Here is a 26293-nt window from a genome sequence, read left to right as displayed (position 1 = left end):
GCGGAGCAGAGCGGAGCGGAGCGGGGGTGAGCGGCGGACTCGGCCGGGCGGCTGGACCGGCGGAGAAAATCTTAACCACCAGCCGCCCCGTGGGCTACGGCCTCTGCCGCGGGGCTGGAGCGCCTCCTCCTGCCCGGTGCTGTCCGATACCTCGGCGGCATCGGTTGGATCAGCGACCCGAGCGGCGGCGGAGTACCGGGAGAGGGCCGAGCCGCAGCCCGGTCCCGGTACCCACGCGAGTCGTGAGCGTCGCCAGGTCCGGCAAGGGCAGGGGACGGTGGGACCGTGCTCTGCCCGGCGGGAGCGGCTCTGCTGCCCCGGGCAGGGCTGCTCCCCCCCCCCCCGCCCCGCCTCCCGCCGCTGCGGGAACCGCGGAGCTCCCGGTGAACGAGGCAGGGAAGAGCCGCCGATCGCGGCGGAGGGAGGCTCGGCAGAACTTGTAGCCCGGTTTCTTCTTCTTTCTCCAGCTTCTCCGCTGCCAGCGCTGCCCCGGGTTTGTGCCGACCCCCCCGCGGACCCATTTGTAGGGAGGCGAGAAGCTGCTTTTAGGATCAGGTGCTGCGTCCCGGTGGGCTGGTCCTGAGCGGAGGACCGCGGGTGTTTTTCCACGGAGGAGCGTCGTCTGGAAAGAACAACCTGTCTGACCCCAGGCCGCCTGCAGGCTCTGCGCTGGGGTGGCTCGGAGGGGCTCAGAGACTTGGGTGGTGGGTCCCGACGGCCGTGAGGCTGGCGTGAAGCAGTCGTCGAGGCCTCCTCGGTGTCCTTTGAGAAAGGCGGCATCCTCGGTTCTTGGCTGGGCTCGACATTGGTATCGCCTCTCGCTGGGGAGGTGCTGGAGGATACAGAGCACACACAGAGCCTGTGGTTTTATTGTTTCTTTGTTGTGGGCTTTGATCAGTTTTAGTCGTCCGGTAGTAAATAAGAGTGGCTTATTTTTATTTTAGTGTTTGTACTGCTACCACAAAGTTTAATGGTGAGGCTTGTTGCAAATTAACCCGTAATGATAAGCCTGCAGAAGGGAGAGGAACAGCAAAGAGAAAGTGCTGAGCTGTTTGCCTGCTTGAAAGGGTGTGAGACTAAGTCGTGCCCCCTGCAAGTTCTGCTCAAAACCCTCGCTCTTCCAGTGTCGGTGTCTGGTTTCCGTGGCACCGCGAAGCCCAAGCCGGGGATGTCATGCCAGGGGAGAGGCTCAGCAGAGCTGCCAAGCCCGCAGACCGCACAGACCGTAGCCGTGAGGGATGCGGCACCGCTGAGACCTTCCTTCCCAGCAGACTGCGTGGAGTGCTGCTGTGGGAGTGTGGCAGCAAAGCTACATTCTTCTCGTAAAGTTAAAGTGGGGGATTCCCCACTCGGTACCCAGGTATTGTGTAGGACCCTAGCACTAACTTGAAATTTAGTTTCAAGGCAAGTCTGTGCTTTCTTGAGCACCTTGTGATAGTTGCAGGATAGCTGGAAGTCAAGCGCTCTGCGAGGAGAAGTAAAATTTGGTCAGTATCGTTCAAAGCACTAAGCACTTGCCTGCCTTGCTAGTGTGCATCCCTGAGAGAAGAAAGAAGCCTGGTTCCTGATTGCTTTTAACAGCATCATATGAGAGGTGAACTCTGGCATTAAAGGGTAACCACAGTCCTTGCTGGAGTGCGTTTCCTGGCAAGTGGGCATGAGCTGGCAGTGGTGGGGTGGGCAGGGACAAAGCCAGAACCGCCTGGTGTGGGGTCAGAGCTGCTCCTGCCAGCAACGGCTCTCCCAGCCGCTCAGCTGACCTGAAGCCAGCCCATGGACGTGGATGCATTTTTGTGTTGTCTGTAGGGCTCCGACCACACTGGGGCACTGATCTCTGGCTGCTGTGCGCCAGACGACGTGGACAAAGCGGGCGGCTTCAGGGATAGTGCTGATGGATGGTGCAGCTCCCCGTTTTGCGTTACTGTTTTTTCTGGTCACTGATAATAACACCGCTACTCTAAAATACCAAGTGGCAAATTTTGTGAGGTTGTCTCCCTATTCAGTTAAGCTGCTTGTCTAGTGCTTTGTGGAAAGTGGTCGGAGGTGGCTGAGCACATGGGTCATCAGGAGGCTGGTCCGCCGCTGCATGTGCTGGGTGGGGGGACAGCGTGGGAAGTGCGGGCTGAGGTCCTGTCATCAGGAGGGGCATCGTGACACTGGCAGCCACTGTTTTGCAGGGCAGGACATGGCAGCGAATGACGCTAGGCAGGTGGTGGCACGAGCTGGAGCAGAGGGACGTGGTCTTGCATGCCATCAGCAGCAGCAGCCTCATGCCAGGGTGGGACCGGGTGTCTGGGGTCCGTTACGAGCCGTGACTGCTTTGCTGGTGGTACATTGCCAGCCGTCACGAATGCTTTCTTCTTCTCGATCCCTCTTCTGCTCAGAGGGTCCCACTGGTGTCCCCGGGTGCTGGGCCACAGGATGAACTCGGCCTCTGGAGAAAGCTCCACACCTTTCCTAATGAGCCCTGCGTCCCAGACAGGACCATCAGGTTGGCGCTGGGGACTCACAGCCCTCTCTCGCTTGCAGCGTGACCCAAGCCAAACTCGTGGCAGCCCTGCATCGTGCAGCGCACGCTTCCAGCCGTGCCTTTCACTCCCCAGGGGGGCTTCTGACCTTGCGCCCACCCCACCTCAGCGGCTCCTCACTCCGTGCCGCTGGGTGAGGGCTGGCAGATGGCTCTCCCAGGGACCCTCTGCCAGCCCCCCCCCTCCAAAAAAAGGCCCGCATGCTGCTGAGCGGTTCCCCTCGGCTCTGCCGAATGTCGTGGCTCTCCCGGGAAGATTTGGCCTCAGCTTCACCCTTCTCGGCTGCCGGCCGTGACTTACCCGGAGCGGCGTTGCAGCCGGCGGCCTGGGCAGCACGGTTTCCATCACTGCGCTCAGCCCGCGCAGCTGTCGCTCCTTCTGCCTTTCTGAGTGCCGGGGAGTCCTGCTGGGGCTGGAAGGGGGTTTTCCCCCCCTCCCCAAACCGCTGCCTTGCCTGGCAGTCCGGTCGTGGCTGCTGGGGTGGCCGGCTGCTGAGGTCTGACGGAGAGTGGCAGGGAGAAAGCCAGGCAGGGGACGTGGCAATGCCGCGGCCTGCTTGGGGCAGATTGGACGTGCTTGTTCCTGCGCAGTCTTTGAGCCCCAGGGTTAAGGAACAAGGTTTTTAACTGCCCCGAAAGAACAGAGGCCGCGGAACGGCTTGTTCGGGGATTGTCGGCCTGTGAGCGGGGCTAGCAGGAGATGGAGGGAGGGAGGCCGGCGGGGTGATGGTGGAGGGAGCACGCCGTAGGGTCTGCTTGGTCAGATCCCGTGGTCTCCGCCTGAGGTGTGCCGGCCTGCTGCTCTGTTCGGCTCTGTCCCCGGAGAGAGATATGTCCGGCGGGGACTCGTGTGTCCCCGTCGACGCAGTGTCCCTGCCCTGGCTGAGCCTCGCCGTCCCCTCGGTGCCCCAGGAGCCCTTCGGGCTGACTCCCGCGTCCTGTCCTTCGCAGGTGCCGATGGAGGTCAGCGGCCTGCCGGCGGAGCTGTGGCGGCTCATCTTATCCTACCTGCGCCTCCCGGACCTGGGCCGCTGCAGCTTGGTCTGCAGGACCTGGTACGAGCTCGTCCTCAGCCTGGACAAAACGCGCTGGCGGCAGCTCTGCCTGGGCTGCCTGGAGCACAGACACCCCAACTGGCCTAACCAGCCCGGCGTGGAGCCGCCGTCCTGGAGAGAGGCTTTCAAACAGCACTACCTGTCCTCCAAAACCTGGACCAAAAACACGCAGGACCCGGAGACCTCCAACTGCCTCTCCCTTTTCCGGAGGAGGAAGGGCCGGCGCCGGCTCTGCGTCGGCGCTGGGGGTGAATTTAGCAGCCTGAGGGCTGCCCTGGCTGCCGCCGGCCCCTATGACCGCCTCGTGCTGCTGCCCGGCGTGCACGAGGAGCAGAGCGAGGTGCTGCTGAAGGTGCCCGTGGAAATTGTGGGGCAAGGCAAACTGGGGGACGTGGTACTGCTGGTGAGCATTGACCAGCACTGCCCCACCGCCCGCCTCTGCAACGTGGTCTTCATGCCGGCCCGCTTCACCTCGGTGGTCTACAAGGTGAGGCTTGGTGGAGCTGGGGGGGCGGGGGGGATGGCGAGGCCGGCGAGCTGTTGCAACCGAGGGGCTTCCCCCGGTCTGCAGGTATCCACAGAGCGTGGCCGGGGGGGTTCGTGGGACTCCCTAATGTGTGGGGGGCTCGGGGGCTTTGTCCTCTGACTGTCTCTACTTCGTTAGAGATCACCAGAAATGCCACACAAATCACTGCTAGCAAGAATGCCTTTGGTTAATAAAGCAAATATATATGTATCAGGCTATTACAAAGTACTATCAGCAATCAATAACACAGTATCAATCAATAGTATGGCAGCAATCAGTAACAGAAACAATCAATCGTATAGCAACAACCCATAACAGCAGCAAACAAGTAGGTAAATACTATAACAGCTTACTGCAAACTTACCACCAATACAACAGCAGATATGCTTATGGTAGATTACTTACATGGTTGTATAATACAGGTATCAAGAGAATTAGACGGATTTCAGAAGGTGCCAAGCGATCTGTCGCAGGTGAATTATTAAGAGAGGTCATCGTGGTGGGGTAAACTAGAAGGGTTTTATGAACGGGTAAATGATGATCAAATGATCAGTAATTGATGATTGAATAATAATGAAATGGTAATCAAATGGTGATTTAGTAATAATTGAATGGTAGTGAAACACTGATTTGACAATGATTTAAATGATGATTTAAATGATAATTTAGATGGTGGTCAAACACAACTACTTACTACACCTCCAATAATTAAGATATAGCTGGATATATAAACGTCACTAGCATACAATATACTTTTAGGCCTAATGTAAAATGTCGCTTGCCTTGCTGTAGGAATCAGATGCTGGGTGAGGGGTCTCTCAGCCTCCAGGAGTAAACTTGCGTCACTGCTCAAGGCAGATCACCACCATGCAGCCTGCTGCCGTACAGGAGAGCTAAATGGGCTCAAGGGCTGGCTGCAGATATTATAATGTAAAGTGATGAACTCTTGTGCAGGTGCGCAGCTGTAATTTTGTCTAGTTTTGTTTAATCCCAGCTTGGGGTGGTACTGTTATCTCCTGATAAGACATGCCCTAGACTCCTTCATCCCTGAGAAGATTTGGCCTGGCACTGTTCTCACAGTTTGCACAGCAGGGCTGGCTTCAGTCAGGGCTACTTGTCAGTGATGCCTCCCCAAAAGCACTGTTCACTCAGTGAGAGTGGGCGCATCTCTTTCACCATCCCAGAGGGGCACCCAGCCATCCCAGAGATGGGAGGGCAAACCGAATCAACCCCAAAAGCAGGGCCGAAGGGGACCAGAGAAGTAACAGAGTCTCACATCAAAGATGCTCTCTGTCACAGTCGGGCATCCCCAGCCAGGGTCTGAGATCTTGTAGCAGGTTCATGTGGAGAGTTCAGCCAGTTTAGGAAGGGAGAAGTACATGCAGGATGGGATGTTCTCAGAGAGAGAGGCTCCATTTTGGATAAAAATTAAGTCTGTTTTAAAAGGGTGTAGCACACCACCACTTTGAGCAACCAGTAGATGCTGTTAATTTCCATTTTTCACCTGGAACAGCCAATAGATGGTGATGGTTTTGTTCTTTCAGAGCAATTTTATTTTTCTAGACTGTTTCCACTTTTCCAGATGATAACTTCCCATTACAGTCCCTCGTTTTCTCAGTGGTGATATCTCAGGATGTCTCTGGTTTCTTAGTACCCACCTCAGAGGTGCAGCTGCACCCCTCATGGATCTTTCTGGCTCCCAGCTCCCAGGCTGGCAGGCATTTTCCTTTGTTCAGTGATTTTCCCCTTCTCACCAGCCGCCTTTCCGACTGCCCATGTGGCGAGGCGTGAGCGACTTGAGAGGCTGGGCGTGCAAGAGGCACCCCCAGGAGCCGGCACTCCCTGCGGTGCGCTCCACACCAGCCCCGCTGCCCCTAAAACCGGTTGCTGCTGATGTGCACTCTGCCCTCAGCCTGGGCTGGGACCCCTCAACCAGGATGCCCAGGGTCTTCTCCGGACCTATGCCAGGACAAGGGATCACAGGTCCAGCCCTGCTGCCGTGGTCCACCCTGACGGTACTTTGGTCCCCACGGACAGTTGCTGACTGGTCCAGAGTGGGACGTGCCCGGTGTGTGTGCTGCACCTGTGGAGCTCCCGTGGAGCTATACCTCTGAAAATGAGACTTTCCTCATGATGACTCAGACCATCATTAGTTATAATTTACAGTTTCATTTCCTTTTCACCATTTTATTATGTGACACATTTAACTGAAGCAGTCTGAAAGTCCCCAGGAGAAAGATAATGCACCAGCGTGCGGTGGGAGAGCTGAGTCACAAATCCACTGAGAAAGTCTCTGTCCATGGCCACGTGCCGGGTTGCTGAAGCGGGCATGTGGTGTCTTGCTCAGAGATGTCTCCTCCATTTGGCTGGTCAGTGTGGCTGCATTTTGCTTTTCTGGCTGTCACGCTGGTCTCTGCATGGGTGACGGTACAGCCCTTCAGATGCTGTCAGTGGAATGAGAGCATTTCCTCCCAAACCTGTCAATGAAAAACAAATTAAAAAAGCAAACTTAGACCAATCCTACTGGCAGTCATTAAAACCCTGCGAGTTGCAGTTTCAGAAAGGCTTTCACAAGCAGCCTCTCAGAAGCTGATTTGATTGTGTCCCTTTTAATTAGCTTTTTTAAATTAAAAAAAGGGAAGGTACAATTCAGTCTGGAGCAGGCTGAAGGGATTTCTGTGTGGTTGTCTTCGGGTACAAAGAAATGCCTTTCAAAACCTGTTCCGGGTATGACCACTTCTGAGAGTACTCAAGACTGGAAACAAATGTTAGGACAGTGTGTTGGCTGCAAACTCTGGAAATCTCTGTAAAATCGCCCTAGCTCACCTGTCACAAGCTATTGATCTGTCTGCTTTTAATGTGGTGCACTAGGCAATTGAGGGATAACTTGGGAAGAGAAAGTAACAACTTAGGAGATTCCTAGTCAAATTAGGAGCACAGAATTCCAAGCATACTGCTCAGTTTTTCTGACCTGGCTTCTCAGCACCTTGTTGCATTTCTATTGGCCTTTTCTGTAGATAAGCAGATACTTGCCCTGCCTGTGCAGGAGAGAGATATTTGGCCATGCACAATCATCCTGGTGGTTTGCCAAGCGCCCATAAACTGCTGTGTGCATTGCCTAGCAAAGCAGGAAGGCCATGGTAGGGATGGTGCACAGTTCTACGAGTACCAGCAAGTCAGATGGGAAACTGCAGCCAGGGAACAAGGAATTGATGGTGTCTCTCCTACTGCAGAGTCAGAACATAATGCCTGTGCAGCAATATGGCACAGATTTTTTACCTGTTTTGCTTTGCACTTGAAGCATCGTGGGTGCAGCGTCCTTCCACCCAGGTGATATCATCTTACCTGCTGCTTCACCCAGGAAACCCCTGAGTCCCTTAATCATGCCAGCTGGCAAATACACATCTCTGAAGGTTGCAAACTTTTCTGTGTAGGGCACATTGCTAAGGTTTAGTGATCTTGGTACATCTTGGCCCTGTCTGCTCCTGTGTGTGACTGCTGGCCCTTGCTGAGACGCAAAGCTCTGTCTTGGCAGGGAAGTTAAGGGAGTGTTGCCAGCAGGGAAGAAAGTCAGTAGGTGTCACTTGTTGCAAGATTCTTTCTAACTCAGATTGCAGCACTGCATCTGTGCCTGTGTGAGCTTCTTGTATTTGTGACACCTGAACGCATATTGTGTTGGTGAGCGTGAGCTTGTTTGCTGTGGAAGGACTTCACGATACGTCCAGGGCTGCTTTTTCTTGCTTTGTGCAATGATGTCTCCTTGTGCTTACTCTCCAGACAACCTCAGGCTATGTCCAGTTCGACAGTTGCAATTTTGAAAGTGGGCAGCTGCAGATCCACGCACCAGGGACGTGCCAGGTGAAGTTCTGCACCTTCAGCCAGTCCAGCATCTACCTCCGCAGTGTGGCCCTCTGCATCCTGGAGAACTGCGAGTTCACTGGCAGCGAGAACGCCTCTGTAACTGTGGAGGGCTGCCCGAGCTCGGACCGTAACTGGGCCTGCAAGCACCTGGCTGCGCTGGCCAAGTCCTGCGCGGCATCCGTGTGGGAGCCCGACCCAGCCGAATGCCCCGTGGCCAAGCGGGATGGCTCGGGGGAATTGCTGCTGGGGCCTGTGAGAACATGTGAGATTGTCGTAGGGGAAGAACGAAGCAGCTTACTCTCTGCTGCGGGTGCTCGAGACCTGCTTGGCTCAGCGCAGGAGGACTCTGAATTCGGAGAGAGCCTGCAGGCAGCAAAGGAGGAGGAGGAGTACCCGGTCCTTGACTCAAACTCCAGTGACAGTGACATACACAGTGACGATGAAGAGGATGCTCAGGCTATGTACAAACTGCCCTATCAAGGCCACAGCCTGAGTCACACCCTTGCTGACATTATGGACAGCAGACTCCAAAGCAACAGACTGCATGCCCTTCAGAAGGACCTTAAGCTCAAGTCTCTGCAGCAGGAGCTGCAGCAGGACAAGGAGGCCCAGTGTTTGGCCAACTCTCTGCAAGGCTGCATCATCCGACAGTGCCTTTTCAGGGATGGGAAGGGAGGAATATTCATTTATTCACGAGGGCAAGCGAAACTGGAAGAAAGCATCTTCAGGGATCTGACCTACGCAGTGCGCTGCATACAAAACAGTAAGGTGCTGTGAAGACCGCTGTGAGCCCTCTTCCCTCTCTCTCCTGCTCCACCAGCTCCTTTCCCGTGCATGGCTTGGGTTAATGAGCTCAAATGAAAGGCGGGTCACTTGCAGCCACCTGCTTTCTGCATGCAGTAACGTTGTAATTGCAATTGGAGGCATTAACTTGGTGGCATGCTGGGGTCACGTAGTCAGGCCTGTGCTACCTGTAAATTAAACTCTCGCCCTGTAAAAGTGCTGCTGGTTGTCATCACCTTTGCTGGTCCCAGCACAGCCCATACCACAAATGCAGGGACTTGGGGACTGCGGTGTCAATCCCTTGTCTTGCCCCTCTCCATAGCCAGTCCTGGCTGCTTCAGGAGAGCCTGCAGGGGTGGGTGCCTGCCGCAGGCAGAGATGGGGTATAAGGAGGGATTTTGGCCAGGGACTTGTGCTGGAGGCTGAACCGAGCTTTTCCCTCAGCACAGCATCATCTAACCGTGTGCTGGCCTGGAGCTCTCCACCTCTGTGCCTGTGTTCCTCTTCAGACAGGGTGGTGGTGGCGGCGAGGACTGGAGGGAGAATCACACTGCCAAAATCCCCAGTTGTGGCAGCGTCGGGGGAGCTTGGGAGGCTCCTCTCCAGCCACCTGCCCAGAGCAAGAGCATCCCCACTGCTCGGCTGGGGGAGCCTAGGATTTGGGCCCATTTTTCAGTGTATCGCTTTAAAAGACTGCAAATTAAAGTTTTGTGCAGGGGGAGGAAGGGGCATGTTTTTCCACCCGGTTCTGGGAAAGGGCTTTGCTGTGATGATGCTAGCTCCCCATCTGTAGTCCCCAGAGGACTGCAGAGCACTGTTACCTGTGCAGGAACGCTTTGCTTCTTGGCAGTGGAGAACGGCTCCTTTCTTTCCAAGGGATACCCGTAGCAGAGGTGCCCTCCCAAAGGCCAACCCATAGGCGCAGAGTGGTGGCAGGAGGGAGCAGAGGCATCTCACACAGCTCCACCGTGCTGCTCAGATGCTCAGAGCTGCTCGGGGGCTGTTTTCGTGGGAGTTAGGCTGGTGGACAAATGCAGGTCCAGCACTTTGGACCAGATTCTGTTTTTATTCCCTTTGGTTTGCTTCCTGTTCGCTCAGCAGCCTGGTTTTAACTGGTAGCAAATGGGAGGGAGATGAGGCCAGCCCATCTGCGGCTCCCAGTGAGATTTTGCTCAGCTAGGAATTAGGGCAGAGGCTCTTGTTGAGAGGTGGGTGTCAGAGCATCAGGCAGTGGGAGACAGTGAAATGCTCGCCTGCGAGATGAGGGCAAGGTGCAACGCAAAGTGGGAGCACGGCAGAGCTGGTAAGGGCTCGGTGTCCTTGCACAGCCAGGACCCTCCGGCACAGGGCAAGCCTGGACCAGGGTCTGGTGTGTGGGACCCAACTGGAGTGGGTGCCTGTGTTTCTCGCCTCCTGTAGCTCCCTCCCTGGGCAGCCAAGCACGACTGATGAAGACAGGCGGCTGTCAAGCCCTGCTGAGCTCCACGTTTAGTCGAGAGATTGAATGAAGCACCTTTCTGCAATGAGCAAATAAAAGGAAGTATAATTTAATTACCTTCTGATCTGTGTTGCTCATTGAAGTGGGATGTGCAAAGGCAATTTGTAGATTATTTCTCAGCACTCGTAAGACATGGATTTAAGACATGAATTTGTTTGGCTGGAAAATATTAAAAGATTGCTGCTGCCTAAATATTTAACTACTTATTTGCTTAGAGGAAACGAGGTTGTTAAGAGTGGTGTCAGTGACTTCAGTTTGCTGGCTGGGCCATTTCTGACCCCGAATGGCAGGATCTTTGTTCTGAAGGCGCCAGGTGATGGGCAGGTCGTGTGCTGAGCATGTGTGCTGTAGTGCACTGGCCCGGTCAGCTTCATGGGAGACTCGTGGGAGTCTCTGCAGCATTTGACATGTCACCTCCGAGCAGCTCTGCGCAGCAGAGTCAGGAGGGAGCCTGTTGCCGACTGCGTACGGAGAGGATGCCGATGCAAATGGGGACTGCCTGAGCAGGGATGGGGCAGGTCTCTTGTACCACGAATGGTGTGGAGATGGGATGGGGAATGGTCGCTCACTGTTGCTGATGGTGTGCAATCGCAATGCAGTGAACGAAGCCGTTGGGCACACCTAAACGTTGGCTTTTCTCAAGCGGAGGGATGTGTCATGCCAAGAGGATATCTTTGCCCTAGCTGTGCAGCACCAAGCGCTGGGGGTCCCCATCCCCAAGCAGACCCATGCCAGTGCGTAAAGCCCAACAGGCTTAACTGTAGCACTTGTCCACACGCACTGATCTTCTTTTCATCTGGCCTGTGTGCCTGGCACACCCCAGGTTGTGGGAGAGGCAGAGAGGTCGTAGATGCACAGAGGTTGCAGAAGGGAGAACTATAACCTTTTTTCATGTCCTCAACCTTCTAACTACAACTGCAGGTGCTTCTCCTCTTTCCTGCAGGTTATCATGCTGAGGAATGACATCCACCATTGCAAAGCATCAGGGATATTCCTGCGCCTGTCAGCAGGAGGCCTGATTGCAGACAACAACATCCATTCGAACTCAGAGGCCGGAGTGGACATTCGTAAGGGAGCCAACCCCCTTGTTCTGGTACGTACCCCTCCAAACTGTGCTGGAGGGCAGCGTGCTCTTTATCTCACATGCTGTTTCTCTCCAAGGGGCAGCAGGGATCCATCTCCCAGTATAGAAACCACTGACCTTTCCATTAGCTTTGTCCTTCAGCCTGTTTCTTAGGGTTTTGTTGATGAATTAGACTACAGCTAACCCCAAGGTACAGCAAAGTGCTGCCTGACGGTACATGCATGGTCTCCTGCTCTGTTTGATGGTATGTGTCTTAAAATTGCTGTGCACAGAGGGCAGGGTAGGGGAATGTTCCCCTATCAAATAAATACCCCTGTGTAATGAATAAACTCGTGCAAGCAATGCAGTAAATCAGAAGGTGGTAAATTGGCACTGTACTGTAAATTGTTTCTCGCATACTGGGAATCATGTTGTCTACCCTAGGAGTTGGTGGAGGGTCTTAGCGCTCTGCCTAGCCTCGGTCAGGAGGGGAGCAGCAGCCTGCTCTCCAGTGGCATGGCTTTTCCTCCAAATGAATAGTGTCTCCAGCTGTGCAGTGGGTGACCTTGTCCCTGTTTATTGAACACTATATCTGTAGTCATCCTTGAAGGAACCGGGCCCTCACTGTGCAGAGGGAGGCAGAGAGGGAGACACGAACTACCATCCAAGTGACTTTCTGGCTGCATCAAACTCTCCATGTGAGCTCTGCACAGGAGATGATGGGGCAGGCATAGCTGCGGGCCCGTGGAGGAGGAGGAGGTGGCAGCTCACCCACAGAGCCGCAGGGCATGTCTGGCCTCAGTTGCAGCTTTGAGCTGCTGCTTGTTGCTTTGCCTGGTTTGGCGATTCCTACCCCACCACTCCAGGAGATGCTGGACTGGGACTGCTGTCCTGCGCAGAGGGTCCCCATGTACCCCTGTCCTCAAGGGAGATGTTGGCCCCTGTGGAGAGAAGCAGCCCTGTGGCTGTTGCCAGTGGTCATTCAGGCTGTGCAAAGCGACGTCTAACAGCTTGAGAAAAGGCACCATGCTGTAACGCCAAGCCCCCTGCTTGGACTCCTCTGCCACCAGCTCCTGTGAGGTGCCACCGAGGGTCTTTTCCTCTTGGTGGCCATGGGGAGGTGTTGGACTTGCAGCTCCACCAGCCCTGCTCAGTGTCAGATGGGCTGTGGAGAACAAAACATCACCAGGTCCGGGGCAGCCCTTGGAGATGTCAGCAGGAGCTGCTGGAGGAAGAAGAGGCTGCAGGCATGATGGGGAGGGAAGTTAGGCATTGTGTACTAGAAGCCCAAAGAAAAGTAAAAGTTAAGTGTGCCTTGACCATTTGAGAGTGATTTCTTGGCAGCCGGATTAAATACCCTTCTGCCCTTTTCCCCAGCAGGGTTGGGAGCTGTTGCTTTTCTCTGTGGTTGCTGTCTCCTCTTGCTCACTTTTATGAGTGACCTTCCTTCCTTTTGCTTTTATTCTCTCTACATGTGCAAAATTAAAACCATAGTGCAATAAGATACACAGTGGCCTTCGCTCGGGCATTGTCGTCGTTGGCAACGGAAAAGGCATCATCCGTAGCAATCAGATCTATGGGAATAAAGAAGCTGGCATTTATATTCTGTATAATGGAAACCCTGCTGTGAGGTATGTTAGCTAGCACTGACCTCTCTCTCTCCTCCTTCATCTGTTAAGAATTATTCCTCCCACTGTGCACACTTTTCTTCTCTTTTTTTGTACCCCCACCATAGAGCAGGAATAGGCCCATGGTGCACTAGTGCCTTTCTGTGACTTTCCTCTATCTGCTTGCTGCACCCAGGTCTTTGCCAAGTGCCAGTCCTGGGTTTTCCCCCTGGATCTGAGAAGGACACAGGCTGTGTTCAAGATGAACAACTCACACATGTCATGGTGCTTTTTGCAGGGAAGGGGGAAATGGACCTCAGAACTCCAATCATTGTTACTCCAATTCAGCTTTCTGCTTTAAACACCTGGAGCTACTGAGTTGTGTCTGTTTAATACCATTTGGTTTAGATGTTAGTGTTGGTGTCTGGCAGGCTTTCTTCAGGTTGACGCCATCAGCTTTACCTGGTCGTATCAACTGGTAGCAATGAACCCAGAAATGAGATGGCAGCTGGAGCACGGTATTGGTTACAGATGTGAGGGGCATCTCATCTGTACTGCCACCCCTTCCCGCCTCTCACTGTGCCTGTGGGTGATAAGAAACAGGCGTGTGACAACTCACCAAGGTGCTATAGAGTGGAGTGTGTCACTGTCATGGTTTAACCCCAGCCAGCAACTAAGCACCACGCAGCCGCTCATTCACTTCACCCCCCACCCAGTGGGATGGGGGAGAAAATCGGGAAAAGAAGTAAAACTTGTGGGTTGAGATAAGAACAGTTTAATAGAACAGAAAAGAAGAATCTAATAATGATAACGATAACACTAATAAAATGACAAAAGTAATAATAAAAGGATTGGAATATACAAATGATGCACAGTGCAATTGCTCACCACCCACCGATCGACACCCAGTTGGTCCCTGAGCGGTGATCCCCCCACCCCCACTCCCCCCAGTTTATATACTGGGCATGACGTCCCATGGTATGGAATACCCCTTTGGCCAGTTTGGCTCAGCTGTCCTGGCTGTGTCCCCTCCAAACTTCTTGTGCCCCTCCAGCCTTCTTGCTGGCTGGGCATCAGAAGCTGAAAAATCCCTGACTTTAGGCTAAATATTACTTAGCAACAAGTGGAGAGATCAGTGTGTTACCAACATTCTTCTCATACCTAGCTCAAAAACATAGCACTGTACCAGCTACTAGGAAGACAATTAACTCTATCCCAGCTGAAACCAGGACAGTCACAAAGGGAAGAAAATGGTTGCCCTGGATCACCCCCTAGCTAGGATGTGAGTATTCATGCTAGAAGTGTTGATAATTAACAGTGCTTCACCCTCAAGTCATGCAGACCTCATGAAAGCGACTTCTTGCAGGTTCATGATTGTGCAGAGCTGGTGAGTTTTAGACAGACTGCCTGTACAGACACTTAAGAACAGGTTACTGAGGCACTTAGTCTAGGTTGGGACCTGGAGAGGAGAAGACTGCACCAGATGTACCAGCCCTGAAAACACAGGGGTCAGGGCCAGGCTTTCCAACAAGGGATTATGAAAGTGCTCTCCGAGAGATGTATTGATTTCTGTGAAAAGTGGAATTGTAGTGGCAGGGCCCAGCAGTGCAGAGGAGACACGCTGTGGGATGGAGAGATTCACGACATCTCCTTCCCTCCGTACTTTCTCGCAACTTCTTTGGCAACCCCAGCCTGCACATGACTGATGTATGACCGTCTGTGCTTGTTGGCACGTAGGAGATGATGGGGAGGAGGCAGGGAGGAAGCTCGGTGGGAAGACACTTTTTTTTCTCCTGACCAGCCGCCGGTTTGGAGGAGCCCCCGTGCTCCACTTGTGCGTGCTGCTCTGTGCTGCCTTTCATCTGTGTTGTCTTGAGGCAGGCTCTGGCACTGGTTTAGGCTGGGTGCACTGGTGTTATCCTGGTGGTGCCATGTACAGCTGTGTTGAACATGGAGCTCAACGGGAGCTGTTGGCATGGCTGGGACTCACGGAGGGGATGGCATGTACAGCTGCAGGCAGGCAGGGCTGGCAGAAGGGAGGTGTTTATGGTAGGAGTGATGTCCTTTGCTGGGTGCCTTTTCCACAGCTGGAAACAGAATAATGTTTTGCCCATTCCTGAGAGCTGCAAGCCCAGCTCTGTCCTGTGTCGCTGCCTGGCTGGGGGACAGGTTTCGGTGAGGTGTTTCGAGGGGCTCTGCGCAAAAAGCGGGGAGGTGTCCTTCTGAGAAGTCTGCCAGCAATGTGGGTGCTGGGTACCATTTTTAAGCGTGATACAGGCCCTTGGGCCTGTATGTCTTCCAGTCAGAGGTACCCCTCAGCAGCTAAAAAGTTGTTTGGGTAAGACCACGTCCCCTGCTGTGCCGACACCAAGGCTGGGAGGTACGGGGTGTGATGGTGCCTGGTGGTGCAAGGCTACTGTCCGCTCCCCTAAGCTGGTGAGAGCAGCACTGGAGGGCACTGCTCTCCAGCAGCGGGACTTGGGCAGCTGAGACACCCCCCCACACACACACCTTGTGTTCCTGGGGGATTGCCTCTGGGATAGTTTCATGCCTTCTCTTCCTCCTTACCCTCGCAGCTGCTGGTGCAAGCGCGGATTTCAAGTACAGGCACCTTGTGCACTCTTCTCACCAGGTCCCTCTTTCTAGAGGCAGGTGGACATCTCGCTGCAGCCCACAAGCAGCTTGCTGTTCTCTGGGCACAAAGCAATAGCCTGCTTTGTCTGGCAGGGCAGTGGGGGCTTCCCTCAGCTGCCGGACCAAGTGGTCCTGCCTGAGCAGGCAGCTGTGAGCGGAGGGGGAGCCGTGCCGGGGCAGCTGAGGACAGGAGAGGCATTAGCTGGCTGACGAGGTGGAGCGGACCCTGCTCTGCCTGCAGTTGTCCCCAGGGAGCAGGACGGCAGCGTGAAGTGCTGCGACCACCCTTCCACCCACAGCTAGCACTGGTGACGGCGCGTCGCTGGTGATGGCATGTCACAGGCGCAGCTTTCCCACCCCGGCTCACTGCTGTAGAAGCTCCTCTGCTCTGGGGAGCGGAGACGCATCCAGTCAGCGCTCCTGGGTGGATGCTGGGACAGAGTCTGTGCCAGGCACTGCGCTCAGTAGGTCGACGTGAGCTCGAGATCACCCTATAATTGCTCTCCCGCTCTGAACCTCATCAGCAAGCCGGAGACTCGGGGTCACGTGGAGGAGGAGCTGGTGGTGGGCTTGGGATTCCTGGGCTTTGTTCCTCCTGACAGGCGGTAGGTGGGAGCCCAGGGGACAGCGGGTGACTCCTCTACTCGGGCACAACAGAGCCCACACGTGCTCTCCAGACCATTGCTCACAGCGCGGGAGTTGCTCCTGCCACCGTGTTTAATGTTTGCTGCCGTCAACTGCAATCACTGTCTGCCTGCTGGCTTCAGGGCTCTCTCGGAGCAGCAGTCCCAAGGCTGAGAAAGTCTCTCACCTCCTTCCCGGGATGGGGAGGATGGGAGAAACGGGCTAAAGCCCTCACAGACTCCTCTGCGGCATCCACCTAGGTGGGCTCTGGCCACTACACGGTGTGCCTCCCATGCTTTTCTGTGAGGGCACAGGGGTCTGCAGCTTGGACCCCCTGCTCCGTGCTGCCCTCAAGGGTAGGGAGGCTGCGGCAGCCGGCCGTGCCTTTCTCCATGCCTCTTTTGTACTTTCCTCTCCTTGGAAGTGGTTCGGCTGTCAGTAGCTCCACTCTGCTTTGCATGTACCTTCCCCACTGCGCTTCCCTCTCACTGCACTTTGCTGTGTAGCCGCCCCATGCCCAGTTTTCGCTGCTGGACACAGGCAACAGGCTGTGACAAGTAGCCAGACGGGGAGACTGGTGCCTCTCCAGGGACCTGCTGCGCTTGCATTGGTGCAAACCGTGAGCAGGCAGCACTGCTGCTGGTAACTTTCTTTTCTTCTCCTACCTCAGTGGGAACCACATTTTCCAGGGACTGGCTGCTGGAATAGCAGTGAATGAGAACGGGAGAGGCCAAATCACAGGTATGGGAATGCAAATGGCGTTGTTATGCCCAGTTTGTTTCTGCCTTTAAGCCTCTGTCTGTTTGTTTGATTGCAAAATTTATCTTGTTTTGGTTCTTGGGTGACTTTAGGTGCAATAATCCCCTGGTTTGCATTTTCTAGTTGGCATTTCTGCCACTGACAGAGGGAGCATGTCTTTCCGCAGTGTGTCCTCCAAATTATTGTTCCCTTTGTCTCTGGCCCAGCTGGCATGTGGAACTGTGCTCCAGAGCAACCTGCCATATGAACTGCTTTTTTTTTCTCCTCCCGTGCCACCCAGTTTATAAGCTAAAGCTGTCAGTGACGTTTTCCTACTGTTGTGGAACCTCCGAGTGGTTTTCCACTCTGCCCTACACCTCAGAGGACAGGGACATAGCAGTTACTAGAACTGCTAATGACCAGTGTCCTGTGCGGGAGGGCATTGCCGGGGAATGGGGGAACGGGGACGCTCCTGAGGCTTGGGCTCTGCCGCAGGTGATGGGAGCTTCTCGGTGGGGCCAGGTCTCAACTTGCCAGGTCTCCTTGCTCTTCCGTGGGCTGGAGGCCTGTGTGTGGTCACCTCATCTTCCCTGCTTGGCCCTAGGGAATGTCATCTGCGAGAACCAGTGGGGCGGTGCGGACATCCGCCATGGGGGCGACCCCGTCCTCAGGAACAACCTCATCTCCTGTGGCTACTCGGACGGCGTGGTGGTGGGCGAGCGCGGGAAGGGCCTCATCGAAGGAAACGCCATTTACGGTAAGGAAGCAAGCTCAGGCTTGTCTTCTCCCCTGTCCTCTTGGGCTTGCCATGCTGCCTTCTACCTCTGGTGCACTCTGGAGCTGTGGTGGGTGCCCAGGAGGGGGCTGGTGGGGCATGCCCAGGGGTCTTGTCTCAAAAGCAGCGTTCGGTACCTGGTGTGCAATAAGCCAATCTTACACATAGAGCTGGGATATTTATTTAATTCACGTCTGTGCAGAGATGAGTGCTAGGTGATAGTTCCACAAAGCTAGCACACCACACCAGAGAACTACAACGTATTTATCCTGTTATGTGATTAGTAAAAACCTGCCTAGATTTACATTCAGTCATTAGTAGTCACCATCTCGTCTACTGTTGGTTAGTTGTATTTAAATTAGCCTCACTCGCTGTGTAAAGTAGCAAGCATGCTCCTTGCAGGTGTGGGTGGGCAAGTCTTTTTGGTCTTGAACTGAGTCGGTGGTTGCGATCTCCCCCTGCTGCCTTTACTTTTCCTCCAGTTCATGCTTCTTTGGCAATCATCCGGCTTTTGGCACCTTCTGGAGCAGGATGTTTCCTTCTTACCAGTCTTCAGTTCCTCTTCGAGGGTATAGTCCTTAGCAAAGCATGGCCTACACAATGAAGCTACTGATTAATGGTCATCCTAAATCAAGCAGTGTCACTACGACCTAGACATTAACCAACATATGGCTTTACTTAGTCTACGTTTTAGCTAAAATCAGATTGCAAAATCGTATTTTACAACTATGCAGACAACTGTTCAGCAGCATTTCCACATAAAATACTTCTAATGCTAAACTATATAAATTACCCAGCCTACAGGAGGGAGCTGTGGTGTGTGCCCAAGATGCTTGGCTGGGAACAGCATCAGGCCCAGCCCAGCACAAGCACTCCAGAGCTTGTGCCACCAGTGCTGCTGGGCTGCGGCTCATGAGGCGCCCCTCTTCCCACTGAGAAGACCACCACTTTGTCTCCAGTGGAGGGTAGGAGCTTCCCTTTTGAGCCCTGAGAGGGAAAATGGCTTTGCACCATCGCTCTCGTGCAGGACAGGGTTGCAGGAGAGGACGCACGGTTCCCACGGGGCAAGGGGAGCTGCGTCTGCTCCTGTCCTGCACCCAGCTAACCCAGGGCAGGAAGAGTCTGGCAGGGTCTGTCATCTAACAACTGGGCTAATGTCTAACAGGGCGTAAATTCCCCATGTGATTTTCTCAGGAAACTGGAAATAGCTTTTTAAAAGGGGTTTTAAAGTCGCTGCGGAGAGACAAGTGCTGCAGAGAGCCCACTGCTGCCAGGGCAGGGATCTGAGTCCTGGAGGGGCTGTGCCCTTCTCTGGTCCCATTTAGGACTGAGATGGGATGCAGCCAGTCACGTAGCATGGCTTTGTGTGCATCTGTCTGTCCATCTGTCCCACTAGTAATGCTGGAGGCAGTGGTAGCCAGTAGTGCTGGTGGCCAGCGTCAGCCCCTCGCAGTGAGGGTAAGGTACACGGATAGGGAGTTCCCAGAGGTTTTTGGAACAGCAGTGGACCGGGCACGAGGAGGGTGGTCGTAGGGCTCAGCCACCCTGGGGGCGGTGAAGCCGCAGCTCAGCCTGCATATTAGACACTGGAGAACACACCTGAGCTCCCGAGGCCAAGCCTTGGGGAAACCCAGCTCAGTGCTCCTGGACCTGCTGGCTCCCCGGCTCTGGAGGCTCCCAGTCCTGGAGGAGGAGAGACCAGGGCATGTGGGCTTCCAGCACTGCGGCTGCCCATCTGCAGCAAAGCCACTTGTGCGTGGAGCCGGTGGACGGGGCTGTGCCCGACCATCATAGAATCATAGAATCATTTAGGTTGGAAAAGACCTTCAAGATCATTGAGTCCAACCATCAACCATGCCCACTAAACCATGTCCTGAAGAAGTACCCCATCTACTCGCTTTTTGAATACCTCCAGGGATGGTGACTCAACCACTTCCCTCGGCATCCTGCAGAGCCCCAGGGCAGTGGGGGTTTGCCTCCTGGTTGCGTAAGTTAAACGAGGGGACTTGAGCTGGGTTCAGAGCATGGACAGTGTGAAGAGGGGGTAGAAGTGGGGAAATGAAGGCACTGAGCTCGTGGACTTGAGTTGGCCCAGTGGGACCAAGTCAGGGCCAAAGAATCTCTGTAAGCCCCTGACATATAGGGTTAGCCTTCATGTGTGCTCAAAGAAGAGGATCGCCTCCATCCCACCTGCACTGCACATAGATTACCAGCTGCTTTGGGGCAGGGCTGAGGGTCTCCAAGCTAAGTTGGTGGGCTATGCCACCCCGCACTGCAGGCAACAAGGGCTGCGGCGTGTGGATGACGTCCTCCAGCCTCCCGCACCTCATCAACAACCAGATCAGCCACAACAGCATCTACGGAGTGGCGGTGTTCTGCCGCAAGGACGACGCTGGTGACTACCCCCCCAGTCAGGGGGGGAGTGAGAACTTCCAAGAGGAGAGGGAAGGTCCTGGCGGGGAGAACGACCCCAACAGTGAGGAGGAGCACCCGGCTGCCCGGCGTCCCATCAGCGTGGCGCTGGTGGAGTTGAACAGCATCAACCACAATGGAGGTGAGCTTGGAGGTCCGGGGGTCTTCCTGGGCTCCAGGAGAAGGGGTGGTGTGCTGAACGGTGTGTTGTCTTGGCCCACGAGCGCTGGCATCTGCCTCAGCTGCCACTAGGCCAGGAGCACCCTGGAGAAACGGTGGGCTGAGACCTGAGCATGAGTGGGTTTTGGTCCTTAAGCTCTGTGTCAGAAAGTCGTATCGTGGCAGAAGAAACCGGGTAGCTGTTAGAAATAGAAAGACGTTTGTGGTCATCACAACTGAGGCTCCAAGCTCTTAACTGGTAGCTCTTCTTTTTTGGTTGGCAGCTGCTGGGTTGCACGTCAAGAGCAGCGAGGCGCTCAACATCATCGCCAACGTGATTCACGCCAACCGCGACGGCGGGGTGGCGGTCCTGCAGAGCAGCCAGCTGACGCGCATTGCGAACAACAGCATCTCCTGCAACAGCCGGGGAGGCGTGCTTGTCGAGGCCGAGTGCCAGGTGGAGCTGCGTGGCAACGGCATCTATGAGAACAGCAGCCACGGTATCATCTCCAAGGGAGAGGGCATCATCATGGAGAACGACATCATCGGCAACCACCGGTGTGGCCTTCAGCTGCTCCAAGCAGCGGACATGAAGGTGCGTCCTGCAGAGAGCTGAGGGGGGGGCACCGGCTTGTGCCTCCCTACGGCCAGGGGCAGAGGCGAGACACAGCCTGCTGCTGCCACCCTCCCACCTTGGGTGAGGGGGAAGACAGTTAGCAAGCCCCCAGTTAGCCAGCAGGACAGGAGGGACCGCCCTGGCATTGCCAGCAGGAGGAGCAGACAATCAGGTTTGCATCCTCGACCCTGTGATTAGAGCGGGGTGTGATTTCCAGGCTTCATTAGAATTGTGTCCAGCTGATCGAGGAAAGTTGTCCCCCATCTCGTTTGGCATTGGGAGGTGCACCTGAAATGTCATGTCCAGTTTGGGACCTCTAGGTCAGGAGGGAGGTGGAGTAAAGGGAGAGGGTCCATGGTAGAGCTACCAGGGTGGGCAAGTGCTGGGACATGGCTGATGGGATGAGGCAGAGGGAGCTGGGCTTGATTCGTCTGGCAAAGAGGAGGCCAAGGGGGACCTAACAGCAGCCCACAGCTACCTGAAGGGCCATCAGAGCCAAGCCCTTCTCAGCAGTGCCAGACAGTACAACAAAGGTCAACAGCACAACTTGTAGTGGTCCCTGGGCACTGGGAGGTCCAGGTGGGAGACTGAGGGACCCTTCTTGCCTTGGAGGGTGGTGCAGCCCTGGGAGAGGTCACAGAGCGGTGTGGGGTCACCATCCTTGGGGGTTTCCAAGCCTTGGCAGAAAAAAGCCAGGGCTGCTCTGATCTAGTGCTGTAGACAGTCCTACTCCAGAGCTCCCTTCCACCAGCTCTCCTCAACTCCAGTTTTTTCGTGGGCAGTCACTGGGAATGGGCTGGAGGAAAGTCAGCAGAAATTGTTTGAGGGGAGACATAGGTGGGAGTTAAGTAAGCATTTGTTTTTAATAGGGCCAGCAGTGCAAAACTGGAATGCATTGCTCAGAAGAAAGTGATGTTTCCATCCCTAGTGGGTTTGAAGTGTGTCACATCCTAACATCCATCAAGAGAGGTTTAGAAGTGCTCTATAGGGCCCAAAGGGAGGAGGTGAGATCTCCCTAACCTCAGCATTGTTGGGTCCATGCTTATTATTGCTCACATGCAGCAGGAAAGCACACATGCACCAGCAGAGCTGGCCACGCTGCCCCAGAGCACTCGGTGCCCACAGTGACAGGAGTGTGAAAGGAGGTCTGTTAGCAGCAGCTGCTTTTCAGATGGGCAAGCACATGGGGGAAGGACTTCTGCAAGCTCACGCCATTGCTCAGTGGCAAAGAGTAAATTTTGGAAGTCCTGTCTCAAGGCTGTATCCTGTTTGACAGTGATCCACAGGTGGCTCGTCACATCTGTCTGATGTTTAAACCTTGGTAAAGGACAGCTCAGTCATCATTTCCCACATGCGGATTCACAGATAGCTTGTAGATGAGACCTCTATTCCCTCAGAGCAGCAAAGGGAATCCTGTGCATTTTGGTGCAATGACGTTCGACAAAGTCCATCTTCTCCCAGGCTTGTCCCCTGTATCTAACTGAGTGGCACAGTCAAGTGGGTGATCCTGTAGGCCTCTTGGAGATTTGCAGGCTGTGTGGGCTGTGCTGAAGAACTGGATTTATTTGAACTAGATTTTTTGGAAGTTAGATGCAGTGTTCCAGCATCTTGCCAGTTCCCAAGGTTAATACCTGGCTCAAGGTTGCCTCCGTTCTGTTCTTTGTTGAGGTGAAGCCATTGGGCATCAAAATGATAGATAAATGCAATTTAACTCATCGTCAATGACCCCTAAAATGAGTATACAGAAAGCCCCGCCAAGACACATGCTCTGCATGAGTCCTGCAGGGGCTGCAGACTCCTTTTGAAAACCATGCCTGTAGAAAAACATTGTCCTCTGGACCAGAAGGTAAAGACCACTGAATTTTCTGTGGTGCCAGCTGTCCAGTTTCCTGGAGCACACAGGCAGGACACATATTGCAGGGTTCATTTGGGGAGCGGAGCAGGGGCCATAGGTCCTTGTTGAAGTACTGGCGATGTCGTGGTGCTGTTGTTTCTCATCTGCCCACTGGCAGAGCCCGAGAAATGCCTGAGAGCAGGTGAGATGATGTGCGGTACTGGGTGGGGAGAAGCGCTGGGCAAGGAGCATTGCAGCATCTGTTGCTGTGGATCCAAGGAGGAGAAAGGACCAAACTGATCTTCCAGATGGTGGCAAAGCAAGAGCTTGTCTTTCTTGGGAAGAGGAGACTCCTAAGTGCTCTTTTTTCATATACAAAGAAGTGACAGCCTGTAAGTCCAGCTGTTTGAAAGCTGAAGGGCAAGGAGCAGCAGCAGGTTCGTGTTTAGCAGCTTCTGTGCTTGTGTTTCACCTCGGGGTTGAGTACCAGCTTCAGGGAAGCCTGTAGCATCTAGCACTGACAGCAGCTGAGCTGCCAGCTGGGGCCACCAGTAATGTGTAGAAGGTCTTGGGAAAGCTTGTGTGCGCATGGCTATGGCGCATCCAGTCTGAACCCTTGGTATGCTCCAAAACTGCCAGGGAGTGCTAGTGAGCCTGCAGAAGGGCTTTGGTGTTTGGTTTTGTGTTGACTAAAGAGCCCTTTGAACGGTGTCCTGCTTGGGCCATCCCATCTAAAGCTTATTTTGCAGGTGACAAAGAACAGGATCCAGTCCTTTCAGGACTATGGGATTGCTCTCTTTGATGAAGCCAAAGGCCTGGTGCAGGAAAACCTCATTTTCCAAGGGAGATCCAAGAAATCCATTTTGCGGCTGATGTCAAATGCAGAGGATTGCATCATCCAAAACAACATGCTTCTCACCTTCAAGAAAAGGTGAGGTCCCTGGCACCATGGGGTGCAGTTGTGAGCTTGGAGCCACTGCTGTGCTCCTGTGTTAAGCAAGCACTGGAGGGGTCTGCTTTTGTAGCTTCCCACACCCACTGACCCGTGGCACCAGCCTCACTTGCGTGGTGAACCACACTGCAAGTGAGGACTGCAGATCAAGCAGAGCTGAGATGCCTCTCACTGGATACCTCTAAAACCAGCTGAGGGGCTTGGATTATTCCTTGACAAGCCAGTGTGGGTCTTCACGATGTCTCTCAGCATAGGGACATCTGCCCGAGCTCATTTTCCTGCCCAGTGCTGCCTTTGAAGCCTGGCTGCTGAGTTTGTGTACTGCACTGCTGTCCCTGCAGTACGGACAGCCCTGGGGTGTTGGTGGTCTGGGCCATGAGAGTCAGAGGTAGGAAGAAAAGCCAGAGCCACCCCCCGCCTGCACTGTGCTTTTATGCTGGCGGGGAGGAGGTTGGCTTCAGGCACCAGATTCCACCTCCAGGCTTTTGCTACCAGAGCAATGTGAATAATGAATGGGAAAATGGATCTTGACGTGCTTGTTTTTCCCTGACGTGATTTAGCTACCCTGGTATTTGTGCCAGTAGAGAGAGAATGTGTCTTCTGGTGGTCTTCAGAGGTGCCGCTGTAGCTGCAGACCTTTAATGGGTATTGCAAAGCTTTTCTTAGCTGCTGGCTGTCACCCAGATCTCAGTGACTCTCATTGTTATAGGCCTTGTTCAAAACAGGTCGCTCTAGACCAGGACTCTGCAGCAGATGCCTGAGGAGGGAAAGCCAGAGCCCTGTCACCCATACAAGGGGTGGGTAATGAGGGGATTGTTCTTTTTAGCTAGAAATTTGACCTTGACTCTTCTCTCGGGGTCACAAATCTTGGTCCAGGGTGTGGGAGAGGACACAGTGAAATTGGAAGACTTGCATTACTGGGGGGAGGTTAGGACATGTGGTCCCCCAGGTTGATGATGCTCTCACTTGGTCCTCTAGACTCCCATAGCATGAAAGTCAAGTGCACTAGAGAGGACTCTCAGCATCTCCTCCAGTGCCCTTCGCACTACGATTCCTCCATTAGGTTTTCAAATCTGGCCCCCTTTAGGCAATTCTTGGGAGGTCCCAGCATTGACTCTCCTTCTGCAGGCTCTTGCTCCATCTCACAGAACTTGCAGTCAGTTAGAGGTGTTGGCTGTGAAATCACAGAAAGTAGTTTTTGCAGTAGAGCAAGATGTTCTGTCTCAATTCTCCAACCATTTGTGTTTTGGAACATATGTCGCGTGGTGAGCATTGTGCACCTGCCAGCACTGCTCTGCCCCTTCCCTCCTTGAAGGGTGAACCTCAAGGGAGTGTTTCTAAGGCTGCTCTGGAAGCACCGTTTCACCCCACTCATGGGGTGTCTCTCCTTCTCCCAGGTTTGATATGGAGTGCATGCTGATCAACCCCCCAGCACGGCCTCACATCGAAGGAGGTGCCCTGGGGTCCTGCGCGGCGGCTGGTGGTCAGAGGGTTTCCAGCATAACCACCAGGGTGGATGGGGGCTGCCACAACCACGGGAGCATCTTCTGCACCGTTCTTTGACCAGGGAGGGAGGTTTCACCAGTCTCTCCGCCTGTCTTTTCTCTAGAGCTGCCGCTGGGAAGCTCTACCAGCTCAGGAACAGGGACCCCCATTGGACTGTACTCCTTTTTCATGAAGGATTTTGCAACTTCAGTGGCACCTCACTAAATAAAAAAATAGCTGGGAAAACAGCCATTAATGTCTTACTCTTTGCCCACTGAGATCGCCGATGGGTTAATTTATAAGTGAGCAGTTCCTTAGATGAATTTGCCGGGCCTCCCCAGCCTGAGGTCCAGACAAACCTCTCTTCCTGTGGGGCCCTGCAGCATTATTTATTTGGGAATCACTTGCTTTGAAGCTTCTTTGTCAGTGACCATCTGCATTTGTGCTGGAAGACTGCGAGACTGACAACATGTCCTGTGTGGTCTCGCTCAGTTTCTGTTTGTGCTGCTTGTGATCAAGAAGGGGCACACAGATCAATGCAGACAGACGTACGCACAGACATACATACATGCGGTGTGGGTCCCTCCAGCAACCGGGGTCAGATACTGTCTGCCCAGTCCCTGCCCCTGTGTCCCAGTGTCCCCAGTTTCTGGCTCCAGGACATACAAGCCTTCAGAGGCTGCAGGCTCGCCCCAACAGACAGACAGACACACACACACAGAGACAGGCAGACAGAGTTCCTGGGCTCCCAAACCACTTCACCTCCTCATTGGTAGCAGCCCCACACAGATGCAGATCCCACCACACCACCGATGCTGGCACCCACATCGTAGGGAGAGCCCCTCACCCCAGGAAGAATTAGAAACAACGCTTGATGAGCGAACAGGACAGACTGCACTCGTCAGGCGCAGGCACGGCCAGACCAGCATCTGTCCTTGGCCACCGGCCACCCGTTTACACACAATGGGCCACTTTTTATCCCCTTATCCCTCTGTTTTCCCATCTCTGTTCTTCCAAAACCATGTTGATGCCTGTGTTTCCCTACATTTGGTTCCTCCCCTGGGCATCCTGTAATAAGCCATGTGCAGTCCCGGAATGCTCTCCCCCTGTAATGTGTCCTCTACCCCTGGCAGTGACTCCTGGG

At 54.2% G+C, this 26293-nt stretch overlaps 1 protein-coding gene across 2 annotated transcripts; it reads left to right on the top strand.

Annotated features, from left to right (window-relative positions):
* Positions 1-16: 16 nt before the first annotated feature.
* Positions 17-25397, top strand: FBXO10 (F-box protein 10). Of its 2 annotated transcripts, XM_069775964.1 has the most exons (11): positions 17-256; positions 3479-4069; positions 7886-8737; positions 11194-11343; positions 12808-12944; positions 16849-16919; positions 17521-17673; positions 19970-20245; positions 20547-20857; positions 23462-23643; positions 25062-25397. In XM_069775964.1, exons 2-11 carry the CDS (start codon positions 3485-3487, stop codon positions 25225-25227), a joined length of 2883 nt encoding a protein of 960 aa, XP_069632065.1. In that variant the 5' UTR covers positions 17-256; positions 3479-3484; the 3' UTR covers positions 25228-25397. The 2 variants fall into 2 exon arrangements, with proteins under 2 accessions (XP_069632065.1, XP_069632064.1); XM_069775963.1 differs by lacking the exon at positions 17-256 and having other exon boundaries at positions 3056-4069.
* Positions 25398-26293: the final 896 nt, after the last annotated feature.

The sequence above is a fragment of the Haliaeetus albicilla genome, chromosome Z (assembly GCF_947461875.1).
Source record: "Haliaeetus albicilla chromosome Z, bHalAlb1.1, whole genome shotgun sequence".
In the NCBI taxonomy this organism is placed as follows: domain Eukaryota; kingdom Metazoa; phylum Chordata; class Aves; order Accipitriformes; family Accipitridae; genus Haliaeetus; species Haliaeetus albicilla.
The sequence above is the reverse complement of the archived record's forward strand: the minus strand, read 5'-3'. Positions and strand labels throughout refer to the sequence as shown.

What these genes read in the sequence shown, in the direction of transcription:
- FBXO10 (XM_069775963.1), top strand. Translation starts at nt 3,254, where the DNA reads ATGGTGGAGGGAGCACGCCGTAGGGTCTGCTTGGTCAGATCCCGTGGT. An exon ending in CGGGAGAGGCCAAATCACAG is followed by an intron (nt 16,920 to 17,520) that starts GTATGGGAATGC and finishes GCTTGGCCCTAG; the next exon opens with GGAATGTCATCTGCGAGAAC. An exon ending in CAGCATCAACCACAATGGAG is followed by an intron (nt 20,246 to 20,546) that starts GTGAGCTTGGAG and finishes TTTGGTTGGCAG; the next exon opens with CTGCTGGGTTGCACGTCAAG.